The following is a 14,280-nucleotide window of genomic DNA, read 5'->3' on the forward strand; positions in this document are numbered from 1 at the left end:
GTGAAACATTCAGAATCATGGGTTATTTTATACAACTGCGCAATGATATTAAATACGGGAGATTAAGTCGATTTGATGGAATAGTTAACATTTTTACCAAACTGCTAGAATACAATGACGGCGTTCCGTTTAAATATTAGTCCTGCCATTTGACGTTTAGTGTTTAAGATTGTACTGCCCTCTTGTGGTTGGTACGACCCATACCACGCTAAAGTGGTATCGTCCATTTTTGATCCAACATGGAGGACACGGAGTGAACTGTCAAGCAATTCCTGAATCACTACGAGGGTAAGCCGGCTGATTGACAATTTGATATTGTGAACAAAGTTGTCTTATCTTACAAACAGTGTATTTATAGTGCATGCTTTAAAGAGGATCACGGCGCGCACATTCACCTAGAATGCACTAACTCATACTGTTGTAACTGTTGATCTATAGGTTTTTGCACATAGACTATCTAATGTTGCATCATAACGTGAATAGCAGTGCACACGGATGGAAACCAACGCTATCACCGCTATCTACGCCGAATTTAGCGGTCTGCCGACGCCTGTTTCCGCCCACCTCACTGAAGAACAAGTCGGCGATCAGAGAGTGTACACTGTGAACTCCGGTGAGATCCCCCTGTTGACTTGACATAATAATCTGACATCTCTGCCATCTGTCGACCCCGGACGAGTTGGCAGTGCACATTCTGTCTACATTGTAAACCCTAATGACTCGCGTCTGGTTATAGGTTTGAACAAAGACCCAAGAGTCAGAGAGTCATGTCATTTAGATAAAGAAAAAAAAAATGATTTGAAAAAATTAGGACCCACTAATTTAATGTAGGCTATTGTTTTTTACTTTAAGAGATAATAATAATTTGCTTCAAAGCATAAGTGGAAATGTTCCCAATTTTTATTTTTTTATTTAGAGTACAGATTCCTTCTGGGTCTCTGTACATGTCATTTCCTTAGTTGGGCATAAGGAAAAGCTTTTGATTATCTTAAAGATCCGAGACCTTCCTTATTCTTCACAAAAAGGCCCATTTCTGGGTAGTTCTGATACAATTCATAAGTTTGATTAAGTCATTGTATTTAGATGAGAGATGATAGGAGAGTGGTTTTCTTTATTTTTTTAGGCCAGTGATTGTAACAGCTCCACTGGCTGAATAATAAAATGTGGCATAGTATATTCAGTGTTACTCTCTGCTCAGAATGGAGTCAGAACAACCTGGTTGGCGGGTCCAGGTTGCGCTACATGCAGCAGTGGACTCTGTTAGCGGAACAAAGAAAGCATAAGTGGAAATGTTCCCAATTTTTATTTTTTTATTTAGAGTACAGATTCCTTCTGGGTCTCTGTACATGTCATTTCCTTAGTTGGGCATAAGGAAAAGCTTTTGATTATCTTAAAGATCCGAGACCTTCCTTATTCTTCACAAAAAGGCCCATTTCTGGGTAGTTCTGATACAATTCATAAGTTTGATTAAGTCATTGTATTTAGATGAGAGATGATAGGAGAGTGGTTTTCTTTATTTTTTTAGGCCAGTGATTGTAACAGCTCCACTGGCTGAATAATAAAATGTGGCATAGTATATTCAGTGTTACTCTCTGCTCAGAATGGAGTCAGAACAACCTGGTTGGCGGGTCCAGGTTGCGCTACATGCAGCAGTGGACTCTGTTAGCGGAACAAAGAAATGACTGCAAGAACCTCCAGACTGTCCTCCCTCCTGGACCCTGTGCACCTCTACAGGCAGAGTTAGTACACACACACACACACACACACACACACACACACACACACACACACACACACTCAACATTGGAGTGACTTCAAACATTACAAGTTCCGCTCAACCAAGTTATGGAGAAATGGAGATTGTGCAGAAAAGTTATAGCAGTAAGAGCAGCTTGTTCTCAGAGGGCAGTATAGTCACGTCTTTTTTCTCCGAGGTTAATAAACCAAACAATCGGATCACATTTGATTATTCGAAGTAGTAAGGCATGGCAGTCTCTGGAATTGATGCATCATTGAAAACAGGCTTTTAATGTTCACAACTGTCCCATTACATTTCCATTTCTAAATTCTTCAGAAGAAAGACAAACAACAATATATTGCTGTCGGTTCAGGGTGTTTCAGAGAACTAGTGCCAATTGCTAGGTTAACCCATTCCACGTACACAACAAATATAGCTAGGATAAGATGCTACGATGCTAAGTACTATCTGTAAGTACCAGAATGTACAAAATACAATAAGTGTGTATATTAAGGGCCAGGACATAGAAACATACAATAAGTAAGTAAAAGAAACCTACACTGCCATCGTCTGTATGATAAACACAGTTCTCTATCTTCCCTCTAATATCGTCACCAGGCTGCTTAGTAGCTTCTCCCCCGTCCGTGGCCTGAGAGCCGTTGTCAGGGAAACGACCGGAAGCCACCAGATTCTGGAGGTGAGGAGGACAGACTTTGATGCGCTGTGACATGAAGTTCCCTTTTGAAAATACAGAAACAAGATGGGGCCTGAATGATTATTCACAGAGGATGCGTGTGCAGATGCGTTGTGTGGCTTTATCTTCAAGCTTCAGTGGGGTGTGCTGGGGGGGGATTGGTGGTATTTGGACGGGTGTTGGAGGAGTTTTTGTTGTTGCTAGTAGATCTGGGACAGCCACGGCCTCAGGAAGACTCTGGACCTCACGGCCCTCAACAAACATGGACGAGTTTACAATGATGGTGGGTGTGTTTTAACTATTTACTGTTACTATTATTACTATAAAATTATTACAATAATAATTTTTCAGGGATACAATATCTTCAGACAGTAGATATTTTAACATATTCACCGGAACTTTTTTGGACTCGACTGACGTGTGTGTGTGTGTGTGTGTGTGTGTGTGTGTGTGTGTGTGTGTGTTCAGCCCAGTTTGGGTGTCTGTCGTGGTCGGGGTGTGAGAGCAGACTGCTGTATGTAGCAGAGAGTAACCAATCTAGCTCACCGGATTTACCCGGGAAATCTCCCTGTGGGAAGGTAGGACAGACACGATCAATGAAGCAACCTTCGTCCAATCAATCCTACCGGCAAATGCTGTTCAACCATCAATAAATCAATACCTGTAACTGTGTGTGTGTGTGTGTGTGTGTGTGTGTGTGTGTGGTAGTCCCTACAGGACAGGAGTGTGTACAGGGAGGACTGGGGCGAGGGGTTAACCAGTAAGAGCCTCCCAGTGCTGTGTGTGGTTGAACTGGAGACGGGGAATGTCAGCGTGTTGCGGGGCGTCCCGTCGCACATCTCACCTGGGCAGGTGACACACACACACACACACACACACACACACACACACACACACACACACACACACACACACACACACACACACACACACACACACACACACACACACACACTCTTGCAAATAGAAAAACAGACACATAGACAAAAGTAGATTTAATTGAAATCAAGAACATTGAACTTCATTTTAAGGAATTTAACTTAACCTGAGGTTGTTGCAATACAATAGACCTGTAACAAAATGTGTGTGTGTGTGTGTGTGTGTGTGTGTGTTTCCCAAGGCGCTGTGGGCTCCAGGCAGCCATGTTGTGGTGTTTGTGGGCTGGAGTCACGAACCCTTCAGACTGGGCCTCAAGTTCTGCTCCAATCGCAGGTCGGCACCACGCACACACACACACGCGCACGCAAACCATCAGGTGAACAATGTGTTAATAAATGTGTCTTTAACGTTGTTCAGGTCAGCGTTGTTCCTACTTGGCCTGGATGGACACTGTGGTGAGCAGATATGTTAAATTAATTACATTTAATGTGTGTGTTTGGATCAGATGTATAAAATAAGTTTAGATACAAGCCGGCCAAATATACAGCAGGAGGGATAGAGAGGCTGGCCTGTACACCAGTACAAGTAAACGGGGGAGCGACAGTTATTCGGGTCAAAAAACGATATAACGTTTACATTTAAACAATCATATTATACATTTTGTATATTCAATTTCATATAGATATATTAAATTAGAAGAAAAAGAAACGCCTCTCTCTCCTGTTAACCTGTATTTCTTAATAGGCCAGTCTTGGCCTCTCCAATATGGCAGCGACATTGGCGTACGATCCCAAGGCCAACCTGTCTCCTCTGTTTAACGTCTATGGTCGTACAGAGTGTCTATCAGAGGCGGACGTCTCCGTCTCCAGTCCCAGACTCAGCCCAGACGGAACCACCCTGGTCTACCTGCAGGGGCGCGTGTTCGGTCCGCACAACCAGTGTGTCAGTCTGCACCAGGTACTGTGTGTGCGTGCATGTGTGTGTGTCTTTTTCATTTCATCGGTCCTTTTTTACGATTTTAATTATACCACAGTTTCTTCCACAAAATTGTATAGCTTAAACTTGTGTGCGTTTTCGTGTGCTTCTATAACAGTATGACCTACATAGCAAGAAGACCTCTATATTAATGGACGTTGTCAACAGAACAAACGCTGGTCGGTACCAATATAAATGACTTGAAAATATTTTTAAAACATTTTTTTTTTAATTATTTTCAAATGGTTTATTCAAATCTGCCGCCTCTTTTGCATTACCTCTCATCGTTTCTCTCTCTCTCTCTCTCTCTCTCTCTCTCTCTCTCTCTCTCTCTCTCTCTCTCTCTCTCTCTCTCTCTCTCTCTCTCTCTCTCTCTCTCTCTCTCTCTCTCTCTCTCTCTCTCTCTCTCTCTCTCTCTCTCTCTCTCTCTCTCTCTTCTTCCCCCCCCCAGGTGAGTGTGCAGGTATCTATGAGTCTCTACCATCTAGCTGCTGGTCTGCAGACAGCCAGAGAGTCGTCTTCAGCAGTGCATGCAGAAACCGAAAGGTAACACACGCACACACACATGTACACACGCATGCACACACACACTACTTTACTTGTACTGGTACGTAGTTACTTTTGCTTGTAAATGTTTATTTCCCAAGTCTCTGTTTTACTGAATTGTATTGAGTTGATCTCTCTCTCACATCAGGACCTGTTTGTGGTGGACAGAAGGACGAAGACAGTAGCATTCCTCTCCGATAGTAAGAGTCTGTCCCGCCCTCCCCCTCCTCCTCCTCCCCCCCCTCCTCCTCCTCTCCGTTCTGATCTTCCTCCTCCCCCTCCACCTCCTGCTCTTCCTCTCCATTCTGATCTTCCTCTTCCCCCTCCTCCTCCTGCCCATCCTCTCAGTTATGATCTTCCTCCTCCTCCTCCAACACCTCCTGCTCCCTCTCTTAGTTTGGATCTTCCTCCTCTCCCTCTTCCCCCTCCTCCTCCTCCTTCTCCTCCTCCTCCTCCTCCTCCTCCTCCTCCTCCTCCTCCTCATAACCTGTTCCCTTCTCGTCCTCCCTCTCTGTTCTTTCCCTCTCACCTCCCTCCTCCTCCCTCCCCATGTCTTCCTCGCCCCCCTTCTTTCTCCTCCTTCTCCCTCTTACCGCCTGCCTCTCTCTTTTCTCCATCCCTTCCTCCCATGCCCTCCCTCTTTTCCTTCTCCCTTCCTCCTCCTCCTCTCATTTCCTCTCCCTCTCTCTCTCAGCTGCCTCCCCCTCCTACTCCTCCTCCTATTCCTCCTCTTCGTCGTCGCCATTGCAAGGAGGAACTGGAAGGTGCGAAAGATAACTTTTATATTGTGTTTCATGTGTAAGGTGTCTCCCTCTCTTGTTCTTATACGTCTATGCATTCTCTCTCCTCTACCATACATATCCCTGGTCTTTCTCTTGTTCCTAGACATATATACAGTCTCTCTCCTCTACCATACATATCCCTGGTCTTTCTCTTGTTCCTAGACATATATACAGTCTCTCTCCTCTACCATACATATCCCTGGTCTTTCTCTTGTTCCTAGACATATATACAGTCTCTCTCCTCTACCATACATATCCCTGGTCTTTCTCTTGTTCCTAGACATCTATATAGTCTCTCTCCAGGTCTATTTAAAAGTTGTAAATAGACCTGTATGCAGTATGCACTCTCCCCCAATTTGTATGATCTCGCTCTATCCTCTATAGATGTCTTTGGTTTCTCTCTACTCTACAGTTCTCTATCTCTCTCTCCCATCTATAGATCCGTATGTTCTCGCTCTCCTAAATAGATCAGTAAGGTAACTCTCTCTTCTATTTAGATCTCTATGGTCTCTCTCTCCTCAAAGATATGTGTACTCTCTTTATATGCTCTAAATTGTTGGTCTCTATCTCTCTCTAGATCTGTCTGAGTTCTACGGCAGCTGGAAGCTGCTGGCCATACAAAAGGACCTCATGGTGGTTTACTGCTCCAGTCCCAACACACCACCAACTCTGGTCAGATATCCCCCACACACATACACACACACACGTCAAGCATGCATGAACACCTACACACAGTCACATCAGGGACATTCGTCAGATACAGCGCACACACAAACTATTACCTTTAAGATAATAGATAGAAGATATTAAGTGTGTGTGTGTGTGTGTGTGTGTGTGTGTGTGTGTGTGTGTGTGTGTGTGTGTGTGTGTGTGTGTGTGTGTGTGTGTGTGTGTGTGTGTGTGTGTGTGTGTGTGTGTGTGTGTGTGTTTTCAGAGGGTGGGTTTCCTCCCGCCAGTAGGGTGCTATGTGGATTGGCAAACTTTGCACCAGCCTGGGTTGACCTTTGACCTCCGCTGGACGGTCCTGGATGTCACCCCCACTACAGAAGAGGACAACACAGAGTACTGTCAGTGACACACACACACACACACACACACACACGAGCCCCATTAGCCATAAGCCAGCACCATGGCTACCTGCAGAGCAATACTGGCTTCTCTGGAAGCTAAGCTGGGCGGTTTCTTGGGTGGGAGACCATAGGGTGTCGGTAGAGATGTTTGAGGGGCAGTAGGGGTTGCTCATCCCTCTGGCCCACGTTATATCCACAATGCCCCAGGACAGAGACGGGGACTCTGTCCTGTCGAAGATCACTGTCTTTCGGATAAGAGGTCTAAGTGAGGTCTGATTCCCTGCGCTCACTTAATATCTCTTTGAACTAATCGCTTAAGAGGAGGGATGCTTCCCAAGTGTTGTGGAATAATTCCCAAAGTGGGTGCTACATACTATACATGTACCCCCCCCTCAGCGCACACACACTCACTCACTCACCCACTCACTCACTCACTCACTCACTCACTCACTCACTCACTCACTCACTCACTCACTCACTCACTCACTCACTATGTAAAGCGCCTTGGGTACCAAGGAAAGCTATATAAATGCAATCAATAATTATTACATTCATATACACACACTGGATAAGTCAGATGCAGTAACCAACGTTGGCCTGCAGAGGGAGTCAAAATCTATCCAACCCAGCCAGCCTTTTGAACGAATTCTTTCCATCTGTCTGTAGCTGGTCTAGACTTTGGGGCTGTGCTGGTTAAACCGAGGGATCATTTCCATGGAGCCAAGATACCCCTAGTGGTCTTCATCCATGGTCAGAGTCTAAACCTTACGATTTAATACTGTTGTTTTATGTCATGCTTAATATTTGGTGATGAGGGTACTTCATTGTTTAATGTTACTAGGGTGGTGTGTTTCGTAGGTGGTCCTCATTCACAGTTCCCTGCAGAATGGAACACCACTACAGCTGGATTGGTCAAACTGGGCTTCGCCGTCCTCATGGGTAACACACACACACACACACACACACACACACACACACACACACACACACACACACACACACACACACACACACACACACACACACACACACACACACACACAGAGAGAGATATAAACACTGTATCACCTAATGATGATGCACCTTATTGTGGTCTCACTTACCGTTATTTCTGTTTGATTCTCCGTCTGTAAATATCTGTCCGTCTGTCTGTTTGTATTTCTGTCCGTCTGCCTGGGTAGTGAACTACCGGGGATCGACAGGCTTCGGCCAGGACAGCATCTTGTCCCTGATTGGTCGGATCGGTACCCAGGATGTCAAAGATGTGCAGGTATTGGTTACCAATACTTTTGTAAGACGTTTGTACGAATGTAGCGGACCATCATCTCGTATTTCTAACTAACTCGTATTTCTAAACAAATATGATTAAATCAATCCAATAAATAAGACCTTGAGGTATCATGATAGGTCAATATAAACACATCTCTTAATGAATTAGATGAATTGATTTGATTATGGGTTCATCAATAAGTCCTCTCTCTGGTCAGAGGGCCGTCACAACTGCACTGCAACGCGACACGACCCTTGACCCCAAGCGCCTGGCTGTGATTGGTGGGTCCCACGGGGGCTTCCTGTCCTGTCATCTGGTTGGTCAGTATCCAGACCTCTACCGGGCATGTGCGGCCAGGAACCCGGTGATCAACGCTGCCACCTTACTGGGAACCAGTGATATCGTTGACTGGTGAGATACCAAATTACACACAAACATACACACGCATACATTTTCTGACTTGTTTAGTCTGCGTTGTATTCTGGGATGTGCAGGATGTTATGTAGATGGGGTGGACATTAGCTGCGTTTCCATCTAAAAGGTGAAGCGAATCTTTAGAAAGTTTGCAAAAAAGACATTTGAATTAGGTGCGTTTCCATCAAATGGTTGGAGCGGAAAACTACACTAGTTCTGCCTGGAGGTGGTTTTGGACACGTTTTTTTCTTGGATGAGAGCAAGAAATAGTTTAATCTCTTCATCGGTCCACACATATCTAGTATTTACATTGGCCATCTGTTCGATGTACGTAATTAAAGGATATATTTAAAGGATATACAAACGGTTAAAAAAAGATACATTGACGTTATTAGTTGATGTGGGCGGGGTTGCTATGGCTGGTCGTTATGCGGTAATCGGAAAGACAGTCTCGTGTGTTCAATGTTGGCTACGTCACAGCTGTTTCGAAATGTGTGTTTCCATCTCCCATATTTCACATTTACTCTCTTTCGAATCACTCAAAAACCACCTCAAGCAAGCGGATAAACTTTTTTGCGAATTAGAGGATTTTTATGCGAATTTTGGTGTTTCCATCAGCGTTAACTGATTCGATACTTCAACATTTGCATAAAAGCAGGGGGATGGAAACACATCTACTGATGTTTGTGTGTATTTTTTTATATCCGCACTTGCATAGAAACGCTCTCTGTCTGTCTGTCTCTCTCACTCTCGCTCTCACTCTCACTCTCTGTCTTTGTCGTAATGTCTCTTCATCCAGGCGTTACTCCAGTGTAGGACTAATGTACTCTTACGACCAAATCCCCACCGCTGAAGCACTTGCAATCATGCTGGAGAGGTCACCCATTACACACGCTGCTCAGGTACACACACACACACACACACACACACACACACACACACACACACACACACACACACACACACACACACACACACACACACACACACACACACACACACACACACACACACACACACACTGCTTCCTTAACCTTCATATCTATCAACACCAGAAGAGTGAGAGGATTCCTAAGGCAATGACTGCCCTAGCACTGGATTTGTACTGTACCTTTATTTTACATTTCACAGGGAAGATTGGAATATGTTGGTGTTGTAAGTCTTGCTATCTCCTGTGTGCAGATCCAGGCACCAGTTCTGCTGATGCTAGGAGCCAAGGACCGAAGGGTGTCTCCTCACCAAGGACTGGAGCTCTACAGAGCCCTGAAGAGCAGGGACTCACCTGTCAGGTAAGGGGGCGGGGCTAGAGCAGGGACTCACTTGGCAGGTAAGGGGGTGGGGCTAGAGCAGGGACTCACCTGTCAGTTAAGGGGGCGGGGTTAGAGCAGGGACTCACTGTCAGGTATGGGGGCGGGGCCAGGGTAGGGACTCACCTTTCGGGAAAGGGGGCGTGGCTAGAGCAGGAACTCACCTGTCAGGTAATGGGGCGGGGCTATAGCATCAATTTTTTGTGATGATACCAAATCTACAATCTCTTGTTATATTTTAGGTTGCTATGGTTTCCAGAAGACGGCCACTCATTGGCCAGAGTGGATACACAGGCTGACTGCTTTCTGAACACAGCACTGTGGCTGCAGCAACACCTCTGAACACACACTCACTCATGCACTCACACACAATCACAGGCAAAATTCTCTTTGTTACTGTAAGTATTTGTGTACTGTACAGTGGCCTTTTATACTCCTTGGGACAGCAGTCTTTTTGAGCTTTTACACGCAAAATAAAGAATAACTTTGTTACATTAACTTTGTTAGTTGTGAGTTTTATTTCCTTTGGATTTATAATCTATATTGATCTCTTCACAAACCCAACCTCCCAATTCAACAAGTAAAATGACCGGGATTCACGCTCAAATCAACTGCATATTGTGTCAATCACAATAGAAATATCCCATTCCTGCTTCAGCTCCAGTCCTGAACTAAATGGACTTCCTTAACATTCATTCAATTGATTTAAAGTAATCGTTATTAAATACTCTCCCGCATTAATGATGCAATTATTATTAGGATGTCGTTACAGAATACACTCATGCACATATTTGTGATAAGTGTCAACTTTGGTAATTCAATTCTCTCCAGCAGGTGGCGCAATATATCCAATATTGCCTCTGTGTGCTCGGTAGACTCACCGAGTAGGGACCCTGACTGCATTTTTTTTTTTATTCATCCATCAGGCTGGTTTACGCTGATCTTCCAGTTTAATACATAATTCCTTTAGAAGATAAGCAACCCAATTACATGAACCAGTCAACGGTAATTCCAACGCTATTGTCTATTTTGGACCCAGCAGGCATTACTATTGGATACACAGGGAAATTAACCTTGAAAAAGTCTTACACTAGAGACAATACTCTTAACCTGAGTATTTGGACATATGAACAGCCCAATGAAGGTGGAGTTATGTACCCTGATCACCACAATTGTGCCAGCATAAATCGTACAGTTTTTCGTCCATCTTTGAAAATGTAACGTGGGTACTATTTGCTCTACTCAGAATCTTGCATTGTATAATCCTACGTCACACATTCAGAGGAGCTCAATGCCGACGTCCAAACTATATTCCACGGAGGAAACAGTCCAGGATATATTAAGGTCATGTCCCCAAGCCAGCTGGAGAGGAGAATATACATTAGGGGTACCCCTATACACAATGCTATAAATATTTTAGCATCTCTGACATCTCTTGACAGGATGGCCTTCTTAAAAAGCTGATCCGACTCCTAGAATGAGGCAGGCATAGCACCCTTATTGCATTTCCTATTAATAACAGATGATGTTTGTGTATACGTTAAAGGCACCCAGTGCAACTTTCGAGGCTTAAAAATAAACATTAAATTTCTAGTCTTTTTTACACGTAGTAAGTTTCAATAACTCCATACCATTACATACCGACATTTAAGCAGCAAAGATGAGACGTCGTTGTGTGGTGAGAACTGATACAAAATCGATAACAACAACAATGCCGCCATTTTCTTTATTTTTTGTAACCTACAATAAATAAAGCAGGCTTCCAGTCAATGGAAAAATGGCTTCTCCCCACCGGCGATTGTTGTTGTTTACGATTTTCTATCAGTTCTCACCACACAACGACGTCTCATCTTTGCTCCTTGAATGTCGATATGTAATGGTATGGAGTTATTGAAACTTACTACGTGTAAAAAAGACTAGAAATTGAATGTTCATTTTTCATTGAATGTTTACATAAAGTTGCACTGGGTGCCTTTAAAAGGGAAGAATCCAAAAGGCCAAACCGATTTTAAGTTTTTGACATGGTTATTGCTAATGATCTGTCCGACGGTTAAGCTCAAGACCATGGCCGTTTTTGTCCCTAAAGTGTGTCCACCCGCTAAGAGGGGGAGATGGGGTTACACCAGACAGGATTGACTGTGAGAGAAAGCCCCTTGATGCCAGATCTCCACTGCAGCTGCTTTACAATAGAAAACCTAATTATAGTGAGACCCAAGAGAGGTTGTGGTATTGGACAATACCACAATGATGCCAAAGATATGTTTGTCTTCGCCAGTCTTTCCCAGCTGCCTACCGTCACTGTATCATCCAAGTTTATCCTACCTTTAGTGCATAAAGTTTTATATACATTTTATATCATAGCATGTTTCATTTGAACACAGATATAACCATAGCAAGTAGTACTGCTCCTCTTCGACCCATATACTTGTAGTTTACAGTAGGACCTTCAACCGCAGCACTAGAGGGCAGTATTCCACAATGAAAATTAAATACTAGGCTGTGCAAGCCAATAGAAAGTCGAAATAACATGGCCATATACTATTGCGGTATAATGGAGTTTGGCTCATTAATATAAATATAAAAATATGGCATCCTTCACGATTGTGCATGTAGTCTTTGTGCAAGTGGACATTCAAACCATCTGTTTTGATCCAATTTTAGTGTGTACGGCCGGGGTGAGAACAATATGTTTAACCATTCCGTCAAATATTAATACCTCTTTATAACAACAGTGTGAGTGTCCATTGACACTCGACACTGTTGTTGCTGATCCCGGTTTACTACGTATTGGTCAGATCTGACCAATGAACAACGAGTATTGGTCTCAATATAGCTATCTCCACCAATCGAAAATCACTCCCCTACAGGTGCACCTGAACTCGACGGTATCAGTAAGTAGTGTAATGAATACGTAAGTTTCGAGTTTCTACAAACTTAAACATAAAATGCATTCGCTCGTTGCAACTGATTGACGCCATTTGGAATGTTATTTTGTCACGTTCAGGTTGTTTTTAATTTAGCTCTCCTTTGTTAACTTGATGCGATCACTCACTCGTGAACAATACCACTCAAAATATCACGATAGTCCTATAAGCCTATTTATCAACCGTTGTCATGCAATGTCCCCTCGACCCCAGTCGCTCTCATCCCTCATGTATTTAATCTTCCTAGAATCAGGAGGATTACTCCTTGTATGCAGCCTAAATTGGCATCCTACTATGAGCCCGGTTCATATGACATGACCCTGAGGAAAACAAAGTAAAGGTCAAGTATATTGTAACAGAACACACACAACGCCACACGCACGGGCAACGTGCACGTTTCCTTCTTTGCAATTGTGCGCAGGAGGGATTCGAATCGGCCACCTGTTCAACCATAGGCCCTCCCCCTCCCTCTATCTTGTTCCATCCCAATTGTTCATCGGTATTCAATGACTTGCGCAAGGTTATTGTTGATAGGGAAATCATGATCAGTACATGATGTCTGTTGGAAAATAGCAGTTCGGAGCAGACCGTTCTGTTTTGTTGTGTGTGTGGGTTTTCTGTTTTCTCATGTCACTGATGACGCTCTGTTCAACTATAGTCCATCCAATTCCCCTGAGACCGTGCATTCTTGTATAGGCCTACATTCAGCACGGAAAGCACAGCTGGCAAAAGGCTCTGTCTCTCTATTTACATTTAAATCTGAAACTGCTAAAGATGTATGCAGGATATGATTATTGTACATCTTTCAATGGGTTGAGAGACTTTAGTTGCAAACAATTACTTATCTAACTGTTGTTATAATTAAAATGCAGCAGATAAATCACAAGTAAATAATTTGTGAAATCAAAATGAAATCGAAAAAACAAATGTACATAGGCCTATGTGATAGGTTATGAGAAGAAAGAGAACATATAAATAACCAGGCCTAAGTCTTGGTTGATTAATGTGGCTGAAGCATTTAAACCATAACCATAATCCTTTCCGTGATACTTTAAGTGCTTTTAAACGTCATGATTTAATGACGGGAATCTCCATGGGCTACTTTATATTAGGGGTAGAGTTGCATTTATTTATAAGCGATGCCTTTCCGTTTATTAAGACGGAATAGATTTCATACACCCATTTTATAGGGGAATAAATCATGCCCTAGTATTGTGAAATAAAAATAGCTTAACAAACGATGGCACACAGACCTAATGCCCCAACAGTGAACTGTTTATATAGTTATGATTTTATTAATAGGTGTTTGTTGGAACTTTATGGAAGTTGCCAGATAAAAATATGAAAACATTTCACTGACAAGGTTTTCAATATTGTTTTTCAATATTATCCTGCTTGAATTTGCCAAAGCTAGCTACCTCCATTCCTCACTCCTCTTGCTGGCGGTTACCATTTCTGCGAAAGACCATGGAGTTGAGTAAGATCCACATTGATTATTATTTTCTTGTATACATTGTTTCAATCTCCAAATTAAAATCCAAAACGTAATTCAACTCTCCACTCAAGTGCACGGAACGGTTTATAACAATATAAGCATTCATATAAATCGGTGAGAAAGCTAGCAGAGTTGTGTTCATTCAAAAATAAGGTAGTTCACGTTTAGGTGCTCACGTGTTATAAA

At 43.2% G+C, this 14,280-nt stretch overlaps 1 protein-coding gene across 1 annotated transcript; it reads left to right on the top strand.

Moving 5' to 3' along the window:
* Positions 1 to 165: 165 nt before the first annotated feature.
* Positions 166 to 10,173, top strand: zgc:136971 (S9 family peptidase). Its single transcript, XM_060051844.1, has 22 exons — positions 166 to 288; positions 439 to 613; positions 1,601 to 1,739; positions 2,357 to 2,435; positions 2,640 to 2,715; positions 2,901 to 3,010; positions 3,141 to 3,284; positions 3,553 to 3,644; positions 3,729 to 3,766; positions 4,147 to 4,268; positions 4,405 to 4,465; positions 4,738 to 4,832; positions 4,981 to 5,032; positions 6,192 to 6,286; positions 6,549 to 6,681; positions 7,351 to 7,434; positions 7,543 to 7,623; positions 7,866 to 7,954; positions 8,172 to 8,365; positions 9,168 to 9,270; positions 9,551 to 9,657; positions 9,918 to 10,173. The coding sequence occupies exons 2-22, from the start codon at positions 496 to 498 to the stop codon at positions 10,015 to 10,017; spliced, it is 2,112 nt and encodes a 703-aa protein (XP_059907827.1). The 5' UTR covers positions 166 to 288; positions 439 to 495; the 3' UTR covers positions 10,018 to 10,173.
* The last annotated feature ends 4,107 nt before the right edge of the window (positions 10,174 to 14,280 follow it).

This window comes from Gadus macrocephalus, chromosome 1, assembly GCF_031168955.1.
Source record: "Gadus macrocephalus chromosome 1, ASM3116895v1".
NCBI classification, from domain to species: domain Eukaryota; kingdom Metazoa; phylum Chordata; class Actinopteri; order Gadiformes; family Gadidae; genus Gadus; species Gadus macrocephalus.